Consider the following 23,284-nt stretch of genomic DNA (forward strand, 5'->3'; position numbering starts at 1 on the left):
GCTTTTGTGACGTCCACAAGTTACGCAACGCTTTAAAGGTAGACGAGGAGTACTGCTGAGTGTTACGGCCCCCTTTACCCCTGGAACGCTCCTAAAACGTTTTGAAATTCATTTGAACGCCCTTGACACTCTCTGGAACGCCCTAAAATCACCTAAAACGCCCTTGAAATCCCATGAAACGCCTTTCAAATCTCTAGGAACTTCCCTGAAATCCCTTGAAGCCCCTTGGAACATCTAGAAGCCCTCCGAAACCCGCAAAACCATTTGGAACGCCTTTGACACCACTTGAAACACTTTGAGATACCATGGAAGGCCTGAACTGCCTGAGACTGAAATTCCCTGGAACGTCCTTAAAACCCCCCTGAAAGCATCTCAAACACGCCCTAGAAACCCTATTGAGCTCCATTGACAGCTGGAATGCCCCTGAAACTCCCTGGAACACCCTTGAAACCCTTTCGGCAACCACTTGAACCCCTCTAGAATACCGCTGACACATCCGAAAACTCACTTAGGCCCCCTGAAATTCTCTGAAACACCTACGAAACGCTCCTGAACCCCATGGAACGCCCCTGCAATTCCTGAAATCCACCCATCCATCGCATCTAGATCTCCCTACTGGACTTCTTCATCTCTCTGTTCACCTCGATTGAGATCCCCTGGAAGGCCTCTGACACCTCCCAAAACTCCCTGAGACTGGAACCCCCTGAAACGTCCTTAAACCCCCTGAAAGTATCTGGGACGCCCTCGAAACCCTATTGAGCTCCACTGAAACCTGGAATGGAAACTCTTTGGAACACCCTTGAAATCTTTCCGTAACCATTGGAAACCCGCTGACTCATCCAAAAACTCACTGAGACCCCCTGAAAGCCCCGGAGACCCAATGGAACATTCCTGAAATGTTTCTAGAACCTCCTGAAATCCATTGAAACATTCATGAAACGCTCTTAATCCTCATGGAACACAACTGCAATTCCTTAAAACTCCTTGCATCCCCAGGAACTCCTTGAAACCTTCTGGAACGTCCCTGAAGCCTCCTTAAACTCACTAAGACCCCCTGGAACATCTCTGGAACGCCAGTAGACAGTTTTACGGAATCTTCTTACTCCCAAACACCTCATCCATCGCATCTAGATCCCCCTACTGGACTGCTCCATCACCCCGTTCACCTCGATTGAACCCCGCATCTGGGAGCTGGACAACTTCATCCGAAGCAACACCATCTATCGGATCCACTCGGCAACCCTGACGCTGCAATCGCTGATCCAGCTGCTTGGTGGCATCGACTACATCGTTATCGACGACCAGGTCGGGGCGTCCATCAAGGATGCCCACGAGCGGATCATACTGGCCAAACGTCTCCTACTGGGGAACCGTCTGGCCGAGGCAGCCGCTGAAGCAAAGCAGGCCTACGTTTCGGCTGAGCGGGCCTTCTTCGATCCGAGCATGCTGGCCCTGCTGTACTTCCCGAGCGAGCAGAAGTACGCCATCTACATTCCGTTGTTCCTGCCGATCATGATCCCGGTGATCTTCTCGTTCAACTCGATCAGCAAGTTCCTGAAGAAGCGGTTCGGTAAGCAAGACAAACAGAAGACTGAGTGAGGAAAAGGGCCATAGAATGCGGCGGGAAGTCATCATGTAGAGGTAGGAGTTTGTGTGTCTTTTTAGAACTCTTTAATTTGTACAAGTGGGTGTGTGCACAGAACAGAACGTTTACTGAAATCCATATTGATGTCTGGTTTGATGTTGGGGCATTAAGCCTGGTTTTGAAGAGGCCCTTTCCTGCAAGGGGCGATAGCCGAGATGACACGCGGCAAAACACTGCAAACTATGATGATAACATTTGGGGGCAACCGATTCACACGTTGCTCAAGTATCGTGGATCATTCATGGTGTGGTGGTGGTGATGTTGTTTGTGAAGGAAACCATAACCGCACCGTTGGGACTCTGTGAAGGACTCACGACCTTTGTCGGAGGGATCGAATTAGGCGGCTGGTCGGTTGATGGCTGGCGGTCGGTAACTATTGGGAATGACTCGTCTGCGAAGGAACAAGAGCTGATTTTGATAAAAAGTTCAATGGTTACAATATCTACGGATTGGAGCAATTCATGCGGAGATCCACCCTTTTTTAAACCTCATTGTCTTTAAACATGTTTCAGGCAGTTATTTGCTGAAACCCAAATTAATCCAAGTGAAATTGGCTGAACTTAGTTAAAGTCACACTCATTTCTACGGACCTCTTGATTTGATAAAATATTGCACTTACACCCTATTGGCCGCCGGGATGGCCCAGCTGAGGATCGCTCCAGGGCTTCGCTTCAGCGTGATTCGCGGGATACCGAAACGAACGGCTCCCTTGCTGGGTTCTTCGCGCTCTTCGGTTAGCAGCACTTCGGGGGCGTCCTTGTTTATCATCATGTCTGTGACGGTAAGCATCGGATTAGATAAAGCAGATATGTATAGAAGACGCAATCGATTACGAGATGACTTACTTTTGTACTTGTTAAAGGTGCGCTTCTCAAATGGATAATCACTATTATATTCGTAAAATGACGATACTGGGGTACGATAGAAAGCTAGAAAAAATGAACATAGTTTTTAGTTTGTGAGAGTGACAGATCAAGGTTTAGAACATGAGAAAAATCAATCTTTCAAAATTTTGTATTCTAATGATATATTGAACCATCATACATAGGAAGGGCGAAGAAGAGGCTCAGAAAGAACAGTTTGTTTTCTCGTCACGTTCGGCGGCATGATCTCCGATTCCTGCGCATTTCGCGTTGGTGTGGTGTACTGCTTTTACTGGTTTAATCGGTGAGTTTATTCCATGTTATTGGACATGAAAAAAATATTTTTTTTTCTCTATGCCACATATTTGATCCACATTTTTTTTGTTGCAACAGGATTCTATGGTCCTTATGTACTTGTGGAACTTTTGCAAAATGCTTTAATCGATGAGGCAATATCTTTACAACTTTGCTTGCTGACCTGGTCGAAAACACTCCCTTTTGATCAGCTTGATTGCTATCAGATCAGGTCTCGGAGCTGAAACGTAACTTTCCTCTAAAGAGAAAGATTTTTTGGAGGAATCAATAAACCAAATACTAGAAGAATTCACAGGAAACTTTCTGGGGAGATTAGAAAATTCCGGAATAAACATTTAAAGGAGCTTCAAATGGATTTTTGGAAGGTCTTCTGAAGAAGTTTTTGAATATCACGAGAAGGTCTTGTTCTACATTTTCTTCAAATTCCTTCGTTGCACTTCCCTATGTTGACTTAACATACACAATAAAGAAATCAAAAGATAATGATTTACTCCGAATGGATCTACGTTCGATCGTGTACGACTACTCCACTGTGTATCTATAAATAAAAAAATGTGTTTGAATTCCATTCAAGGCGACAAAACTCACGAATGGATGAACCGATCAGCCTGACTCTTGCACGGTTCGATTTGTATTCATGGTGACCGTGTTTATAAGCAGAAAAAGTTACGAAGAGTAGCACATAAGTTAGAAAATTGCTTAAATACTGATTTTTTATGAGCTAGGAAAAATATCAACACGATCGACTTATCGATCGAACTGAAACTAATCTAGAGTGCGGAGCAGCAATGACCTCAACAGTAGTCAAACGACCACATCTTGGCAAGACTAAATTTGCCGGGACAGCTAGAGCTAAATAAAAGTATCGAATGAGATTTTTGAATGCCGCTATGAAAAAAATATATTTATCGAATGCCGACTTCTTGACCAGAATTCAACGGAAACGACTTCGCTATTCGTCGCCAATCAAGCCACGGACTTCAGCAGAATAAAGTATGTACCATTAAGCAAAATTTCTTCCATACCAAATCCATACACATTCGTTGTCGAGCTACCGCGCGAGACAATCGTCAGTTTCACGCGAGGTGCAAATGCAGCAGTGTGCAAGCAGTGGTTATCTGAAGCCGCGCTTGGAAGTTTTGTTTCATTGACAGAAACATTTTTTTTTTTAGTTTTTATTTTTGTGTATTTTAACTTAGATGCTAATTCTACACTGTTTGACAGAAACAGTTTTCGCCGCAAATAGCAGTTTTCGTGCGTAGAATCGTCCACGTGATCCGGCATTTTTCTTTGCCGTTCGAGGTGCGTACCCACGCGCACGCTTGGATCGTGAGAGCAGAGAGAGCAAATGATCGTTCATTTCCACCGGCCTTCGTCGCCAGATCATCGTGTGTGCACAACGCCTACCGACAACCCGTCGGCACTAGCGCAGCGCAATAAAGTTCCCTTTCATGGTTTCTCAGCACTTTACCGTCTCCTTTGATTAGTTTTTATCAAGTATATTAGTAGTATAAGCCTAGTGTGGTTTTTTGAAAGGAAACGCTCAAGAAACTTCTTGACCGATTCCTGGCAGAAACTTTCCACGGTGAATGCCATTTGAACTGTCATTTCTTCGCAACTGCGTACTGTGATCGAAGAAAACGGTTTCTTGGGCGATTCAGGCAAGGAATTTCCCATGCATCGCATCAAGCTAGGCTGAAAAATTCCTTCTGAACTGCAAACAGCGCTATATATTGCCCGTTGTGAAGATTTATAGATTCCGACGCAAATAAATGATTAGGCTCATATTCAGCGTAGGTGCGTTATAAATGTTTGTTTACAATGCAAATCTATCACCAAATGTGTACCTAACAAAACAGCGTAAAAGATTCACCAGGACGCGGTCTGGTTTTATATCTGTGGGTCCACGCAAGAAAAATCCACGCAACTAATTTTCGCGCAGGAGTCTAAACAGGTGGAATCTCCGCAATAGTAGAATATTTCACGCTTTCCCTTTTGTATTGATATTTTGTGCTAGTGTTCGATTCAATCTTGATCTTCGTGATCGTTGTTGCTTTTGAGCGTGTGCCCCATGGCGGTGGTTACCTGCCGCAATGGGTGATGATGATGATGGCGGGGGTACGTCGTATCCCATCAATGATGCCTTGCTGTTGGCTTCGGGTGCACCAATCCAACAAAATGTTAACAATGCGAATCCCTTTAGCACCTCTCTATCTGGCGTTTCTGCAATGGACGCCGATAGTACACCTCCAACGTCCCCTCGCCTCAAGGCTTACCCACCCGGCTTTGGCGGGCCTTTTGTTGTTTTCTTCCGACCCAAAGGCAAACGTTTGAATACCGTTCAAATCAGCAAGGATCCGACTAAGCGACTTCCGTTGTCTCCATTGACATGGTCGGTACAACTAAGCTTCGCGTTACCGTAGGCGACCGAAAACAGGCTAATGAGATTGTGGCCTGTGAACTATTTACGCTTGAGTGAATCTTCCAAGCCACCAGATCGAGATTTCGTGGAAGGTCGCCAACGAATCCTTGGTCTGCGAAGCGATCATGCAAGGTTGTGGTCGCTTCCATAACCCTTCTCTACCTCCTGTCCGGCACTGGATTGCCGGCAATTTCATTTGATTTGCGCGATCGTTCCACCAGATGCGCTAGTGTTCTATCGCTTTGAAAATGACAGGTAATTTGTGTAGTAGTGTCAGCAAAACATCAAATCGAAATCCATCATGGCCGACAGTGTCGCGCGCGGTTCTACCAACAGGTGGCAGTGTGCTCATGAAAATGACACCGGGCAAAAGTTTTTGGTGAATTTCCTCTAAGAGTTACGTCTGTTTTTCTGTGGTGTGACCTTCTCCGGATCACCATTACAAGACCTGCTGGTGATTGGCAAACTTCGGCTACCTGTGAGGCTATGTGTACCGAAGGTTATGAATTGCATCAATTGTAAGCAGCTGGGCCACACCGCCCAGTACTGCAGCAATAAACCTCGCTGTGCAACATGCGGGGAGAGATACACTGAAATAAATTTTGTTGTTGTTTCCACCGAATCCATGGTAAAATTAAGAACTATACCAACAATTTTCAACCGAATGCAAAATTCTGTTAATTGTACTGAAACATTGTCAATATTACCATGCGTGAAGTACCATTGACTAAAAACATTCTTGATTACTATTTTGACATTGTATTTTTGACCATGTTTATCTAAGACGCGCAACATTCAAGTCTACATGGTCGAAATTACAATGCCCAAATAGTAGAACCAAGAATGTTTTTAGTCAACAGTAATACACGCATGGTAATATTGACAATGTTACAGTACAATTAAAAGAATTTTGCATTCGGTTGAAAATTGTTGGTACAGTTCTTAATTCTACCATGGATTCGGTGGAAACGACAACAAAATTTATTTCAGTGTATGTGAACGGTGCTTGTAAAACGCCGCCCAAGTGTGTTTATTGTGGCAGCGACCGTCAACATGATCTCAATGTCTGCCCGAAGTACATACAGCAAAAACAACATCAAAAACGATCGTTGCAGCAGCGTTCAAGGCGAAGCTACGCCGAAATGCTGAGAAAAGCTGCTCCGGTCGTTGAATCACGCAACATCTACTCGTCTTTGTCTCTCGATGATCAGGGCTCTGACTCTGAGGTCGGGGACGGGGTTCCCTTTGTTTTTAAGGGTGAAACGAGGAAACGGATGAGGCTCCAGAGACCCACCAAAAAACCTCGGAATCTGCCTAGCAGTGACCCCCAACCCACCGTGACAAATTCTAAGAGTGTCAAGAAAAGCACCAAACGTTCACCGCCTGGATTCAAAATGCAAGATGAACGAGACTTTCCTTCTCTCCCGGGAACATCAAAAATCCCAGATGTCCCACGTTTTTCGACTTCTCAGCCAGAAAGGCAGCATTCGGAGAACCAGGAGCAACCCCTTGGTGTTCCGATGTTTACACTTTCTGGCATAGTAGACATCATTCTGAACTTCTTCAATGCTTCCGACTCAGTGAAGAACATTGTCAAAGGGTTTCTTCCTTGTGTGACCCCGCTTTTGAAGCAGTTGGCTTCTGAAATGCCCCTCCTTCGTATCTTTCGATGGCTAATTTAACCACCGAGGTCGAAGATAAGATTTCTGTGCTACACTGGAACTGTCGTAGTATTGTACCGAAATTAGACGTTTTTAAATTTTTACTTAGCAATTTACAATGCGATATTTTTGCGTTATCCGAAACATGGCTGATACCCGATGTAACTTTTCCTTTTTCCGATTTCAACATTATCCGTCTTGATCGGTCCGACTCGTACGGAGGGGTGCTTTTAAGGATCAAAAAGCAGCACTCATTTTACAGGATCGATTTTCATCCGATGACAGGCATCGAAGCCGTCGCATGTAAGGTGACTATCCGAGGTAAAACTCTCAGTATTGCCTCCCTATATCTTCCACTGAGAACTGTGATATCTCGCAGGGATCTCACCCGCATCTGCTCGGTTATGCCTGAGCCACGGCTGCTCATGGGGGATTTCAACTTTCATGGTACAGGCTGGGGGGAACTGTACGATGACAGCCGTTCAACTTTGATATATGACCTCTGCGACGACTTCAACATGACATTTTTGAACGCCGGAGAAGGTACGCGAGTGGCGCCTCCAGCTAAAGATGGCAGCCCTAGAGACAGCTGATTAGACCTCTCAATCTGTTCGAGCTCACTATCGCTGGAGTGCACATGGAAGGTTATCCAGGATCCCCATGGTAGTGATCATCTGCCGATTGTTGTTTCTTTTTTCAACGGGTCACATCAACCTCCATCCATCGACATCGCCTACGATCGAACCAAGCACATTGACTGGGAGAAGTACGCGGAAGCAATTATCGACGGTGAGCAATCGGTACAAGTTCTTCCACACAGCGCGCTTCAGGCGCACAGTGGAAACAGGGTTACAGTGCCCTGGCGCATCTGGCGCAGGAAGATTATCAGCTGAACTGCGACATCAAGACCGTAGACGAGGTGATCGTAACGTAACGTGGAAGCAGAAGGAATTGCATGAGACGCATCCCCATCAACTGGAGCTCGAGCACATCGATAAGGCGGCGTCGAACGCGTTGCTGGTGCGGGGTGGTGACCTCTTCTCGGAAACAAAAGGTTTCGTGGTAGCCATCCAGGACCGGGTAATTGCGACGAGGAACTATCGGCGGTACATATTGCACGTGGAGGACCACTGCAGAAAGTGCAATTCAGTAGGAGAAACGATCCAGCATGTCGTTGCAACACTGAACATTAGCTAGTTTTCGCCATAAATAATAGCATTACATAATCTACTGGGATGCATGAAGTTTTTGAAATGTCATTCATAGACACTATAGGAATATTCTAGGGCAGCCAAACTACTTTGGAGTTCAGAACTTCAGATCTACACTCGTAACAGTAGGCATATCTGTTATTCTGAGTAACGTTGCATAATTAACCCTTCAGCGCGCGCTGTTGTAAAAAGTACAACACTACCAGAAAAACCTGTTACTAGATCAATCTGAAGTCTATTTAGTGTTATTTTAAACCTTTGGGACAATCAGGGTTGTCCAAACTGTCCTATAATGAAGTCCTTCAAATCTACAAGAATAACTTTGTGTTTTCGCCATAAATAACAGCATTGCATAATCTGCAGGGATCCGTGAAGCTTCTCAATCTCAAATGTCATTTAAGACACTATAGGGATATTCCAGGTTAGCCAAACTATCTTTTTTTTTTCAATTTTCAGAAGACTTTACAGGACAAGATAGGTTATAAATCGTTCAAATATAATGTAAGAAGTTACCGTTGCACCCGTAGACCTTAGGATGTAAAGTCAAGAAAAATTTGGATGATCTAGGATATTCCGACTGATCTTATACAGTCTATTGAACTTCCGGAAGACTTACTAGACATGATAGATTACAAATCGTAGCTTTGTATAATGGAAGAAATTACCGTTACACGTGTAGACTTTAGGATCTAAACTCAAGAACAGTTTGGATGACTTGGAAAATCAAAACAAAAAATGTTCTGCATCATATTCTATCCTTTCTATGCTATTGAACACCAAAATCACTGGAAAAACTCTATAAACCAAAACCATTGGAAAAACTCTATGAATCACTGGAAAAACTCTATATGCTTGAAAAAAATCCAGCTTCAAAGGGTTAAAACTTACACAATTTCGGTTCAGTGAAGTCTTCTTCATCCAGCTTGGTTGCGTAATCCTCGTCGTCATTCTTGTTCCGAATCCAATCTACCAACGTAGATAAATTATAGAATAAAAAAAATCAGTTCACATCTCTTTCACGTGGTTGTGGCTGCTCTAAGGACAGCCATTTTTCTAAACACACTTATCCACCTTTGTATAGATTAATCCCATCCGGTCTGGCCGATGCCGACTGCTGATAACTCAACACCAGGACCAACAGCTGCACTAACCCTCCCAGCCAGAAGCATTTCCGGCGTATTTCCATGTTCTGTCCGAGAATGGAAATGGATTCTCTCACCGCCGTTCAAAACCTAATTTGGATCGAACACACCACACTGGACTTTCACTGCTTTGATCGGTTTCGCATCCGTAGCACTACAGAATGAAGTCATCCGGCAGAATTGGATCTGTTTATATAGTCCCGACCGCATGGCTTCTCTTACGTATTGTAGTAGGTATCGTCCTGGGAAAAGTGAGGGAACAATATCTGCAAGTGACAGTGATTTTTATTGCGTTCGGATATTTTTGTTTCGGACACGCCAGGAGCCAGTTGCGTGGGATGCCGGTGATGCTACTGATGTAAAGCTGATTGCGGAAATGCGGAGCAAGCTATTTACACAATAACTTCGGCCATGTACATTTGCGACACTAGTTGGCTGAAAAGCAATTCCCAGCATATGACGTGTGTGTGACCTACAACCCGTGACGTCACCGCTTACGATCGGGTGACGTGTGGGAACGTTCGGATCCATGTACAATGACGAAACAAAAGCTTCTTTATTAATCGTGGTTTTCTTTATTTTGTCTTATGTCGTACACTTCGCTTTCATTTGAAACATATATTTACAACTGTTTTCGATTGATTCAGTAGGACAGATGAGGAAAATAAAGGGCATAATAATTGTACAGTGCATCTCGATAGAAACGGTGTATAGATAATTGCCTACCAAGAGCAACAAGTAGGCTCTGTCTAAACGTAATAATTTAATGAAGCTCTTCTACGCAGATTGACGCGGATGATAGCTGATTTCGTACGGACGATAAGGGAAATGGTAACTACAATAGCTAAAAAAATATCATCTGATGAATACTGGCTTCGTTTCGCCGCCCGCCCAATCCGGCCCAGTCTTTTCCCTTGTTCGGCAGACTATCATGAACAAAGAAAACGATTGGACGTATATTCCAACCATAACTCAAATGGTTTTTTCGTCTTATCACCGGACAACTGTGTCGGACATGATTTACCGACCAAAAAAAAAAGTCAACAAAATGATAATCACAATAATGGCAGTGTTTCTTCTGTTTTTGCAACTCCGGAGGCGCTCGCGAATCGCATCTCACGCTCGCCAAAACAAGGAAATCGCATCTTTCTTTCTCGTTTGTCTCTTTTTCCGCCGCGTTCCATACTTCGAACGAGAACGTAAAAGATATTAGTTTAAATTAATTTAAAATCTATACATCTGCGCGCTCGCACACAGTTCTCGCCGGCTCTAGCGCACTACCGATTCGCTTAGTTGGCCTTCTTGGCCGACTTCCGGGCCGTTCGGCCAAAGTCTTCGATGATGTCGTACTCGGGAACGTCGGGGCTGCCGGTATCGTAGTAGGCGTAGTCGTACTCGTCCTTGTCGTCGGACGGTCTCTTGGTGCTGGTGGCATTCGGTGGGATCGTAGGAGCCTTGGAGAACGGCCTCGGGCTAACCCGGCTACTGCTGGCGGAGTTGATGGCAGATTGGGAGGATTTCTTGGTGGGTGGGGCGGCCGGGACGGTCGGCTTTACCGACGAGGACGATAGGAATTCGTTGATCTTGGCAGCGGCTTGTCGGGCTCGCTCGAGAATGAGGTCGTTACCGCTGGCGGCAATGTTCTGGGAATGGGCAGTTCGGAAGATTTCGTCCTCGTCGCTGGACGAGAGGGACTGGGACACAGGGGTGGACTGCTGGAAGAAGTTGTTACGGGACGAGGTTAGCGGATCGTGGGATTGCTTGCGTTCCTGGTTGAATTTGGCCTTGACGCGGTTGCGGTAGAAGTCCTTCTCGTAGAGCTCCGGGTGGTACTGACCGTCGTCTTCGTCGACATCGGTGGTTGTGGTCGAGGGTGTGGTTGTGGGGCTAGGGACCGGACGTTGCTGGGGTTGTTGGAAGTAGTTCAGTTGCTGTTTCCGTTGGGTGGGAGGAGCGAAGGTGGTGGACGTGGTGGTAGGGGTGAAAGTAGTGGTGGACGTTACTGGTGGAACCGTTGGGACGTAGATAGTGCTGCGGGGTGGAGCAGGGTTGAACTTCTCCTGAGGTTTTTCGGGTTTTTGAATGGCAAACTGAAGAAGTGCCTTCTTGCTGAGGGCGTTGGGTTTGAAGGTCGTGGGGTTGTACTGGTCTTTGGGGACAAGAGTGGAGAACTTTTTGATGGATGAAGGCGTGTGGTTGTCACTGCTGCTACGGGAGATGGTTTGGTAGCGTTCGTTGGTAATTGGACGCAGAGTTGTCGTGGTAGAGACGGGTGTCGCGGCCGTGGTTCGGGGATCGAAGGGATTCTGTTGGAGGGATTGGGGATGCTGCCGGATGTGTTGTTGTTGGGGTTGCGGACGATAACTAAGAGGGTTGTACGTGGATGGTTTAATGCTGTCGAACGCTGACGGGGTGCTGGGAGCCGCGGTCGTACTGGTGGTGGTGCTAGTTCGACTGCCTTGGTATTCGTTGTAGTTGAATTGACTGAGACGACCGGGGTCTACGTTGTAGATGCGAGCTTGAGCACGTGTGCGCTGGGGTTCCTGAGTTGTGGTGAACTGTTCGGTACGCTCAGTAGCTCCATTGTTGAAGAATTGTGGAGCTTGAGTTACGCGGGCGTTGAAGTTCTGCTGGGGAGGTGCAACTGTGGTGGTCGTGGTTGTGGTAGTGGTTGTGCGGTAGTCATTGCTTGGATTGCGGTTGTAATATTGGAAGTTAAGGTTGGGAAGTGGAGTTGACGAGGATGGGTTTTGGACGTTTCCTTGGAACGATTGTGGTTGGTTGTTGAAGTTTCCTAACTGCTCGTTAATACGACTAGCTGGAGTAGATGCAACGACCCGGAAGTTGGATGGAGCAGGAGTGCTGGATGGGAATCGTTGTTGTTGTTGTTGTTGCTGTTGTGGGAATGCCGTAGTTGTTTGATATTGCTGAATAAGTGGAGTGCGAGCCGGAGTGGTATTGGCTTGCTGTGGCTGGAAGAAAGTGTTACTGTTTCGGTTAGTGGCGGCGTTCTGAGTAGGACGTTGTCCTCGAGAGAACGGTGCAGGGGTTGATGCTGGAGGTTCTTTGAAGTTGACCTGAGTGTTGTTCTGAGGTTGGAGGATGGTTGTCGGTTGTTGGCGGAAATTGCTGTTGGATCCACGGTTGTAGTTCGGAATCTTTGGTACATCTACGAAGTCTTCAGGGGTGGTTGCTTGTAGTCTAGTTTGTTGTCTGGCCGGAGTTGGCTTGACATCGTTACGCACAATGTTGAGGTTATGGGCCCGTACGCTTCCTCTGCCACGATTGCGTCCACGTGTTTGAGCTCTGCTAGGTGTCGTCGAAGTTGTTACCGGTGCAGCAGTGCTGGTGTGTGCAGGCTTGCGAACGTAGTCATCTTCGAAATCTTCCTTTCCGTTGTTACGATTGTTGAAGAAGTGGGAACTGTGGGATCCTCGGAAGATTTCGTCATCTGCAGGGAAGACAACAAATAGCGGGGAAACGGACAAGAACCAGTGATGACCTTTGAATCAATATAGTATGTGGATAACTTACTGTTGTAATCGTTGCGCTGCTGCTGTTGATGTTGCTGCTGATGATTTTGTTGTTGATGATGTTTTTGTGGCTGCTGATTGTTTTGTTGTTGGTGATGGTTTTGCTGTTGATGATGGTTTTGTTGTTGCTGTTGATGGTTTTGTTGCTGTTGTTGGTTTAATTGTTGCTGATGATTCGGTTGTTGATGGTTTTGTGGTTGCTGATGACTTTGCTGTTGTTGTTGATAATTTTGTTGCTGATAATTTCGTTGCTGCTGTTGAGCTGGCTGAATGTTGGCAAAGCTTGTCGGTGTAGTTGAGCGAATTTCTTCGTTCCGCCGCAGATCGGCTGGCGTAGCCGTAGCTGCTTGAGCTGTCAGTTGCCGATACTGTTGTTGTTGAATCTGCTGTTGCTGGTTGAAGATCAGCTGTTGCTGTTTGTGTTGCAGATGCTTCTGTTGGATCTGCTTTTGGTACTGATTGTTAGCCTTGCTGTTGTAGTAGGCTTCCGTCGTCGTTGTGAACGGCTGTGGAGTGGTTGTGGTCGTCGTGGTGGTCGTTGTCGTGTGGACCACTGGCTGTCGATGATGCTGGGGCCTGTGCACCGAAGGGATTTGATTGGGATTTTGTGCTACTGCAGGGGGTTGCTGAGGCTTTGAGCTTTGGTTCACAATGTACTGTTTGCTGCGCCTCGCGTCATCTGAAATAACAAAGCGATTATCAAATTTCCCACTAAGGTCCCACGTTAGGCTGCCCACGGAAGCAAATCAGTGTTCGAAACAATCCGAAAATATGTATATGTTCTTGACTTGTTAAATTAAAACTTTGTTTTCTTTTCTACAAATCGGCCTATAACATTATTACGTTTCGAACATTGACTTTTGCTTCGGGGGAAACCCCCGCTACTCCCTCAAAACGCACTAGTTTCCGCCCGCTGCAGATGGAAGGTGGCTTCCTCCTCTTCGGCGAACGGGGCCCGCTTGCTCTCGAAGCCGGATCCCAGCCGGTACAGGTCGAAGTTATCGCTGCCGTAGTAGAGCGTGGCTGCTTCACAGTCGACATCGCCCCAATCGGCACAGATTTGAGCTTCCTGATCGAAAGCCGTACCATTGGGGCAAAGGAATCTGAAGTCTTGCACCTGTCGTGGGTTGGTGAGATGTGGGTGGCGGTACCGGTGCAACGTCGACACGGTTGTTGTGGTTGTTGTTGGTGCAATTTTGCGCAAGGCCACGTGCGCCCACGCAGATCAATTTCCACAGCGCGCCCCACAAAGGAAGAATACAATAGAGTAGTCATATACGCGCGCGGGGGGGGGGGGGGGGGAAAAGAAAGAAGAAAAACAGATTAATTCGTGAGAAAATTTAAATTGCAGTGCTTGAGCGCGGTGGAAGCGCGTGGGGTCTCTCGCTTGGAGGTACGACCGAGTCTGCCTTCTTGCGTTCGTTTCGTTGTGGTTCTCTGTTGAGTTGTGTACAGGTCTTTGGGTCTCTGTTGTTTGGGGTGGTTGGTGGTCGAAGACGCGTGAGGTCTCACTTGGTGCTGGCGTGCCTTATGAGCGTGTGCTTGGCTGGTATAGTGCTGGTCTAGTTACCCACTCCTAGTATACCTACTTCATGAACTATACTGATATTTGAAATGATTTGATCACCTTTAAATGATTAGATTCCATGATTTTAATAAATGATATAACGCCTAAAGCTCTTACACACTCGACCCTTAGAGCCTTCTATCGAAAATTCAGAACATGGTGATGGGACAAACAAGTCTGGAGAACCCTCTAGCCGACGAAGTAAAGATTTCAATAATTATCTTGGACATCCTCAACAATAGCTTGCAGTTTAAAGTGTCTTTGAGACGTATACAATCTTTCGAACATAAATATAAAACCATGAACTTTTCTAGTAAGGAAATTTTACAACTCTAAAGGGGAAACCCTAAATATGTGTATTATAGTACCATGGTACGAATGCACAAGTTTGTCTAATGTATTAGGATTGAGAAAACAAAACAAAGTCATATTCACAAAGTGGAATATGTCCAATCACTTCTTTAAATCACAAATCTTTAAAAAACCATAGCAAATCATAAACAATATTTCACTAGAGTTGAAATCCACTAAGACCAAGAACAATCGTACAGATCAATTAGTCTCTAAAGCCAAAGAAGTGCCAACTAATTTAGTCGTCATTGCAAAACGTGTTCCCACGGTTCTGCCTGAGGGGATGGACCTTGGAAAGGCCATCAACCCGACCCGGCGAAATCATTCGGCGGTTGGTTCATTCTGTGAGGCACCTCACTTCTAGCCACGGTTGTTGGCCCATTGCGCAAAAGAACCCACGACAACGTAGTGGCGAGGACCGATCGAAACGACGACGCGCTTATTTCACACCTCATTTTACAATCATGGCCTGGGCTGGTAGACCATTGTTTTCGTTCCCAACCGTTCGGGGGTCTGTAGCAGGTCTGTATTATACTGGTTTCCGTAGTGATTTGACCACTTTGTCTAGCTTAGCCACAGTGGAACTGTCGTCTAGCTCTACTTGCCCTCCATCGATCACCCTTTCAATTATACTATTGATAGTAAACCTATGGTTATTCTACTATCTATAGTTCATCAAATATGAATGTAATAGGGTATGAGCACCACAAAAAATCTTACGCTCCCAAATTCATCTTGTTCGAAAACAAGCGATCACGGCACCGATTGATTCCGTTCTTTTTGTTTTCATGCGTATAAGTAGTTTTCCAATTATAAAACACAGCCGAAATACTGACATTCTGTGAAGAAAAATCCGAGGTTCATGAAAGTTCGATAATAACTGATGTACTCACGACTTTTCTGAAATCTCGGAAGCAAACCAGGTATTTGCCTTTGGTAAGCTATAAGCTGAAATAATATATATTTAGTATTTGATTCACCATTTCATACATTTTCTGACCGCCACTGTTGGGTTCGATCTGCTTGTAAAGGGTTGTTTTAAGGTTAGATTTAGGGTTTTACAATATAATTTTAAATACTTTCGTTTCTATTGTGCTACATCTTTAGCTATTCAATAATCTCGGTGCTATTTGTTTACATCCAGGTTTTCGGGACCGTTGCTATCATTTTCCCATATCGTTTGTTTGCCTCATCGGCCAAATTGTTTGTACGGTGGGGTGGCTCATCGTTTAGTGACTTCCCCCACCCGTGAACCTGTATGACGTCCTAGCCCTCCTCTATGGAGCCACCTTCATGATCGACAGGTTCACCACTCTCCACGATGTCTGGTAGAGCTAGCTTCACCGTGGGTCTTCGGAATACTCCTCCTGAAGCTGTGCGTACTTTTGCTTGACGTACTCGTCCGTCTCTCCCGGAGATAACCTTTTCTACACGTTCGCGAACTTTCAGATCCCGCGTTTCCGCAAACCATTTGGTCCGACGAGTGATGACCGGTGCGTACACCTTTACCCATCTACGCCCAGAACTCGTCGCAAATCGATTGTAGTATTGGAACGAATGGAAGAATCTTAAGACCACTGGAGTTGCCCAACAAAAAGTGGTAGGTGTGAGCGATTCTTGATCTGCCGACTTAAGAGGGATGCAGGTGAGATGCCTGCATTTCGGTTTTCACCGAACGTACAAAACGCCCATGTGCGGCGCCGCCGAAGGGATGAACAATGAACATCCATTTTGTTCTGGCACTTGCAAAAGATGACGCCAGAGCTTCGTTTCGCCCACACTGCTTCTCTAAACCACACTGCTTCTAAACGGAAACGCTGTAGATTTCAGCTGGCGGACCTAGCCGTGCAACGAACCGACAGACTGCCATTGCTGCCATGATGCACTGTCCAATCGCAAGTCTTTTATATTCGCTCTGGTCCGCCGTTTCCGGATTGACGATCCATAGCCTTAACCACTATAGGCTAACTGGAGACTCAGCCTAATGTGCTCAGCGGGCCAAATACCCTGGTAAGCTTGTACAACATGGTAAGCTTGATGGTAAGCTTATACAACATAAAAGACTCCTACAGTTACTGTGACTTCATAAACAACATAAACTACCCCCAGACCACGTACTGATATCCCTCGATGTGAAAGCTCTGTTCACTTCGATACCCAAGTCCCTAGTGATCAGTAGCATAATCATGCGGTGGAACGATATCAGCCCACATACCAACATCTGTCTGGATTTGTTCCTAGAAATAACTGAGTTCTTCATTGGCTCAAGATACTTCAAGTATTTTGGCCAACATTACGCCCAAATCTTTGGTACGGCCATGGGTAACCCCCTGTCATCCCATGTAGCCGATTGGGTTACTCTGGGGACTTTGCTCGATACTGTGACTCGTATGCTAAACATTCCGTTACCATTCATCAAGAAATTCGTAGATGGCTTGATCACAGCGATCCCGTTGGACCAACTCCAACACGTTCTTGATACCTTCAACAGCTATGACCCCCACATCTAATTCACCCATGAGTTGGAAGTGGATAACAAGCTACCTTTCCTCGATATGATGTTAATCAGACATAGCGATCAAAAAGTCACAATGGCATCAAAAACCGATCGCGAGTGGTAGATTTTTGAACTACTATTCATTCCACCCTCTTAGTCAGAAAATCAGCATGGCCAAAAACTTCGCCAGTAGGGTCAGTTTACTCTGTACTGACCTCGATATGCATCAAAAGCCCACATCATTGATGAGCATCTCAAGATGAATGGTTACCCCCAGTCGCTTCGACACCGAATAACCAACCGTATGAATGAAAAGCCCACAACACCAGTGGAGCAACAATCGACCGAAAATCTGGAATATGCTTACCGCATACCAAACATTCCTCATCTGTCAAACATTCAATCTGGAGTATAAGAACATACGGATGGCAAAATACAACATGAAAACGACAAACATGTTGTTCTCGAACGTGAAGGATCCAATTCCCTTGGAAATCAATCCACTGTGCTTTACCACATTCCCTGTACAAATTGCGAAGCATGCTACATTGGTATCACCACCAATCGCCTACGTACCAGAATCAGCGGACACCAAACTAACTACAACACTATGCAGAGACTCCTAGACCAAGGAATTGACCCGACTGATCCACAAATAGAAATGCTTGGGGAACGGACAGCGTTGATGAAGCATATCATCGCCAAAAACCTTAGATTGGACCTAAAAAGAGTGAAAATATTAGACTGAGCGAAATCAACGTCCAACTTACAGTTCATTGAAATGTGCCATATCAAATACATCGAACGAAGCATAAACAGACGGTTTACATGCTATATACGAAGGTATACTATACGAAAAGGCAAAAAAAACGAAACACAAACAGAAAACGAAAACCATGCAAATGTAAACAACACAACACAGTAGTAATAAACACCAACACACAATACAACTCTCTATTAGTAGTAGGTCCCACACACAACGATACTCTCCCAAACCAAAATCCAGTATAGATCGAAAAGTATCGATAAAGCGTAGGAGATCGATTATCACGATTTTCCGATCGAGAAAAAGTTAGTTCAAGCTCACAGATAAAGCTCCAAAAATCGGTAACAGTGTCGCCAAGAAATATTGCTACGAGCACAGTGATAGAAGTAGGATAATATTCAAAAAGAAACTAAAAATGCAATATGTACTTTCCCCCCACTAGCCAAAGTGGGCCGCCATTCCTAGATGTGGACAACCGTGTATAGAACACCTCCCCTCCCCCTCTTAACAACGGAACAGCTCTGTAAGTTGATAGTAGTAGGCTGTAGATTTAAAATCCGATGAGAAACTATTCTTGAAATTCTTCATTACACCAACAAAGCTAGCCATGAAAATGTTTGACATTTCTCAGGTCATTTTGGCAGACCACACACATGCACGACAAAGACGGATCATATATTCTACTTTATCGATCTTGTTGCCGTCCTTTTCAAGCTCATGTTACATCTGTCAAAATGACCTGAGATCTGTCAGTCATTTTGAGGTTAGGTTCGTTGGTGTAATAAAGAATATCCCCCCTTCTTTTTTAAAATTCTAGAGTCCTTCTTGTGGGTCTCCAGTTAGCCTAGTGGTTAAGGCTATGGATCGCCAATCCGGAGACGGCGGGTTCGATTCCCGTTCCGGCCGGGAAAATTTTCTCGACTGGCAGGCAAAGGAAGCCCTTCAATTAATAATTGTGGAACTGCTCAAATAACACTAAGTTGAATCGAGGGGTATTCTCCTGCGTTAGATTGTTTGAAGTTACGATGGTATACGTTCTGACTCATCATAAAATCTTCCGGCTGCGCACGTTTACGCAAATTGTAGCGCTGGGCGCTGGATGTATAGGCTTCAAGTAGGTTTTTCGATACTAGGTCATATAACACCGCTAATCTTTTTCTGTTGTGTAGTTCGTTCTTCCGGCTCGTACTCCTCCTTAGGCGCTGTCCATAAACTACGTGGACTTATTTTTGAGTCTCAGACCCTCCTCCCCTCTCGTACACTTTTGTTCACACAAAATTTTCAGAATTTGTATGAACCGTAAACCTGGAGAAATCTTTGCAAGAATTCCCGAAGTAATCACTGGAGGAATTCCTGGATAAATTCTAGAGAAATTTTTGAAGAAATCTCTTGAGTAATTTTGGTGAAATTCCTGGAGGAATTCTGGATGGAATACCTAGAAAAATGTGTGAAGAAATCTCATGACGAATTCCTAGGGGAAATCTTAGAGAGTTTTCTGAAGGAATCCTTGGTAGATTTATTGGAGAAATCCCTGAAGGGAATCTTGGAGGAATGCCTGGAGGAACTTCTGAACAAATTCCTGGTGTATTCCCTAGAGGAATTCCTGTAGCAATTCTTGGATGACACCCTGCAGGAGTTCTTGGAGAAATTCCTGGATGAGTTTTTGAAGAAATCTCTGAAAGAATTCCTGGAGAAATTTCTGAAAAATCTCTTGAGAAGGTGCTGGAGCATTTCCTGGAGGCATCTTCGAAGGAATCTCTGGGAAAATCCCTGAAGAAAATCGTGGAATAATCTCGGGAGGAATCGTTGAAGCAATTCCTGGAGGAATATCTGGAGGAATTTATGGAAGTATATCTGGAGGAATTCCTATAAAAATCCTGAAGAATCTCTGAAAAAATCCCTAGAGAATTTTCTGGAGAAATTCTTGGAGGAATTGCTGACATAATTTCTAAAGGATTCCCAAGAGCAATTTCTGGAGGAGCTCCTAGAGAAATTCCTGGATAAAATCCTGGAGGAATGCCTGGGTGGATTCCTAGAGATATTCCTGTGGGAATTTCTGGAGGGATCTCTAAAGGAATTCCGGAAAATTTCTATTTCTATCATTTTAATATTCATGAAAAAATCCCTTGAGAAATGCCTGGAGGAATTTCTGGAGAAATTTCTAGAGGAATTTCTGGAGGAGAAATCCTCGAAGGAATCCCTGGGGGAATCCTTGGAGAAATTTGTGGAGAAATTTCTAGAGGAAGAAAGCCTAGAAAAATCCCTAAAAAATCCTAAAGGTATTTCTGGAAGAATTTCTGAAGAAATCCCCAGACGATTTTCTGGAAGAATCCTTAGAGGAATTTCTGGAGGATTTCCTGGGGGAATCCTTGGGAAAATCCCTGGAGAAATTCGTGGACAAATGCCTGGAGGAATCCCTGAAAAATTCTTAAAGGTATTGCTAGAGAATTTCCTGGAAGAATTTCTAAAGAAATTCCTAAAGGATTTCATGGAGAAATTGCGGACATAATTTCAGAAGGTTGTTAAGGAGCAGTTCCTGGATCAATATCTGGAGAATATCATGGAGGAGTTCCTGGAGAAATTCCTGGATAAAATACTGGAGGCATGCCTGGAAAAATTTCTGGAGGTGTTCCTGTGGAGAAATTCTCGATGCAGTTTCTGAAGGAATCCCTGGGAGAATCCTTAAAGAAATTCGTGGAGAAATCCCTGTAAAAACCTGCAGCAATTTTGTGAGGAAAATCTGGAAGAACTCTGGAGGAATCCCTGGAAAAATTCCAGAAGGTATTCCTAGAGAAAATCCTGGAAAAATTTCTGAATTCCTGGAAGGAATTCCTGGAGGATTTTTTTTCGAAAAATCCCTGCATGAATTCCCAGAAGAGTTCCTGGACGAATCCCAGTAGGAATTCCTGAAGAAATTTCTGGAGGAATCTCCTAAGGAATTCGTAGGGGAATAACAGGAATAATTCCTGAAGAAATCGCAAATGGAATCCTTGGAGAAATTCTAAAGGAATGCTTTGAAGAGTTTGCTGAGGAATCCCTATAGCAGTTCCTGAAGAAATCCCTAGAGAAATTCCTGAAGAAACTCCAGAAGGAATCCCGGAAGTAATTTCAAGAAGAATTCCAAAGGGAATCCCTAAACAGTTCCTGGAGGAAGTACTGAAATAATTCCTTCAGGAATTCTATAAGAATACAAGGAGGAATTATTGATGGAATCCTAGGAGAACTCCTGAGGGAATCTTTGGAGGAATTTTTGAAATATGTTATTTTAGCAAGAATCACAGAAGGAAATCCCGAGTGAAGCCCTGGATGAATTATTGGAGGAATCTCTGAAGGATTTCCTGGAGGATATCCGAGAGGAATTGAGCGGGGATAAACACGATTGGGACGATTTTCACGAAGTCCGTTCAGCTGCTTGGTTTCGCTGATGATATTGATATTATAGCTCGTAAATTTGAGACGATGGCACAAACGTACATCCGACTAAAGAGTGCGAGGCGAATCGGATTAGCCATTAATGTGTCGAAGACAAAGTACATCATGGCAAAGGGCTCCAGGGAGGAATCTCCGAGCCCGCCACCCCGATGATGAAATCGAGGTGGTTGAAGAATTCGTGTACTTGGGCTCACTGATGACCGCCGACAACGACACCAGCATAGAAATTCAGAGGCGCATTGTGGCAGGAAATCGTGCTTACTTTGGACTCCGCAGAACTCTACGATCGAATAAAGTTCGCCGTAGCACGAAGTTAACTGCGTTAGGAAAAATGATGCTATCCCATCAAACGTACATTTGAACGATGCATATGCGATGTCTGCACAAGGATCAAGTCATTTATTTGCTAAACACTTCGAATCCGTATTTTCCCTGAACGCCGCTTCTGAACGGGAGATTGCAGACGCTGTCCGTGATGTTCCCGTCGACGTCGTTGATCTAGGAATGTTCACTATAAACCCGGACATGGTCTCACTGGCGGCTAAAAAACTAAAACGATCATATGTTCCCGGTCCCGATGGATTACCTGCAGTTATCATCTGCCGTTGTATTTCTGCATTGGCACAACCTTTGTGCGATATTTTCAATCGCTCACTCCAGCAGGCCAAATTCCCACGCATATGGAAACAATCGTATATGACACCTGTTTTCAAACGTGGTGATCGCCATAATGTCGCGAACTATCGGGGAATCACTAGCTTGTCAGCTGTCTCCAAACTGTTTGAGATAATAGTATGTGGAATCATCTTCGATGCCACAAAAAGCTATATCTCCACTGAACAACATGGGTTCATGCCTAATCGATCGGTCACTACCAACTTGCTGACTTTCACATCAAAGTGTTTGAGGGGAATGGAAGCAAATGCCCAGGTGGACGCTATTTACACCGACTTGAAGGCAGCGTTTGATAAAATTGACCACGGAATACTTCTACGAAAGTTATCTCGCCTTGGTGTCGCTTCGCATTTGGTGTCTTGGTTGGAGTCATACCTTACAGGACGAGAGCTTCGAGTGAAGATCGACGGCTGTGTATCATCATCATTTTCCAACAAGTCCGGAGTTCCGCAAGGAAGCAATCTTGGACCGTTGCTTTTCATTATTTTCTTCAATGATGCTGCTTTGGTTTTGGACGAAGGATTGAAGCTGATCTATGCGGATGACCTGAAGCTGTATATTGTGGTGCGTTGTATAAATGATTGCAGACATCTTCAGAACTCGCTGACACTTTTCGCAGATTGGTGCCGTAGAAATAAGCTGACTATAAGCGTGGAAAAATGTCAGGTGATTACTTTCCACCGCACAGTACAGCCGATCGATTTTCGATATCATATTGAAGGAGATCCCCTGAACAGAGTGACTAGTGTGACAGACCTAGGTGTTCGTTTGGATACTAAAATGACTTTCGATCTTCATCGCTCTGAAATAGTATCGAAGGCATCGCGTCAGTTAGGCTTCATTTCCAAAATAGCCAAGGATTTTTCTGACCCGCATTGTTGGAAATCTCTTTACTGTGCACTAGTACGCCCAATTTTGGAAAATGCCTCCGTCGTATGGCATCCGTACCAAGTCACGTGGAGCCTAAGAATTGAACGAATTCAGAGACGGTTCATCCGCTTAGCCTTGAGAAGTTTGCCTTGGAGAGATCCTGATAACTTGCCACCCTATCCAGACAGATGCCAGCTACTAGGGTTGGAGACCTTGGAGCGACGGCGAAAAGTACAGCAGTCGCTACTTGTAGCTAAACTACTTAATAGTGAAATCGATGCTCCAGCGTTGCTTTCTTCATTAAACTTCCGTGTTCCGACCATACATCTTCGAA

The 23,284-nt window shown here is 44.8% G+C and overlaps 3 protein-coding genes across 5 annotated transcripts in view; 1 reads left to right on the forward strand and 2 right to left on the reverse strand.

The window, feature by feature from the left end:
- The window catches only part of LOC109408290 (prolyl 3-hydroxylase sudestada1), a 33,399-nt gene extending 31,676 nt beyond the window's left edge, over positions 1-1,723 (forward strand). The window contains exon 6 of the mRNA XM_019681556.3: positions 1,132-1,723. Within this exon, the coding sequence (XP_019537101.3) occupies positions 1,132-1,599 (468 nt within the window). The 3' untranslated portion in view covers positions 1,600-1,723. The remainder of the gene's footprint in view (positions 1-1,131) is intronic.
- On the reverse strand, positions 1,657-9,428 carry LOC109400486 (uncharacterized). Its single transcript, XM_019673000.3, has 5 exons — positions 9,189-9,428; positions 9,006-9,083; positions 2,491-2,574; positions 2,265-2,418; positions 1,657-2,036 (listed from the first exon to the last, which is right to left on the reverse strand). The coding sequence occupies exons 1-5, from the start codon at positions 9,301-9,303 to the stop codon at positions 1,982-1,984; spliced, it is 486 nt and encodes a 161-aa protein (XP_019528545.3). The 5' UTR covers positions 9,304-9,428; the 3' UTR covers positions 1,657-1,981.
- Positions 9,429-9,811: 383 nt separating this feature from the next.
- The window catches only part of LOC109408292 (mucin-2), a 164,809-nt gene continuing 151,336 nt past the window's right edge, over positions 9,812-23,284 (reverse strand). For all 3 annotated transcript variants that reach the window (XM_029860120.2, XM_029860119.2, XM_029860121.2), the window contains exons 4-6: positions 13,693-13,909; positions 12,794-13,471; positions 9,812-12,710 (exon numbers count right to left, since the gene is read on the reverse strand). In XM_029860120.2, the coding sequence (XP_029715980.1) occupies positions 10,549-12,710; positions 12,794-13,471; positions 13,693-13,909 (3,057 nt within the window). In that variant the 3' untranslated portion in view covers positions 9,812-10,548. The remainder of the gene's footprint in view (positions 12,711-12,793; positions 13,472-13,692; positions 13,910-23,284) is intronic.

Source organism: Aedes albopictus, chromosome 1 (assembly GCF_035046485.1).
Source record: "Aedes albopictus strain Foshan chromosome 1, AalbF5, whole genome shotgun sequence".
Classification (NCBI taxonomy): domain Eukaryota; kingdom Metazoa; phylum Arthropoda; class Insecta; order Diptera; family Culicidae; genus Aedes; species Aedes albopictus.

Coding starts and splice junctions, on each gene's coding strand:
- LOC109400486 (XM_019673000.3), bottom strand. CDS start 9,303: ATGGAAATACGCCGGAAATGCTTCTGGCTGGGAGGGTTAGTGCAGCTG. Junction 9,084..9,188: donor TGGGATTAATCTATACAAAG/GTGGATAAGTGT, acceptor CTACGTTGGTAG/ATTGGATTCGGAACAAGAAT. Junction 2,575..9,005: donor CTTCACTGAACCGAAATTGT/GTAAGTTTTAAC, acceptor CATTTTTTCTAG/CTTTCTATCGTACCCCAGTA.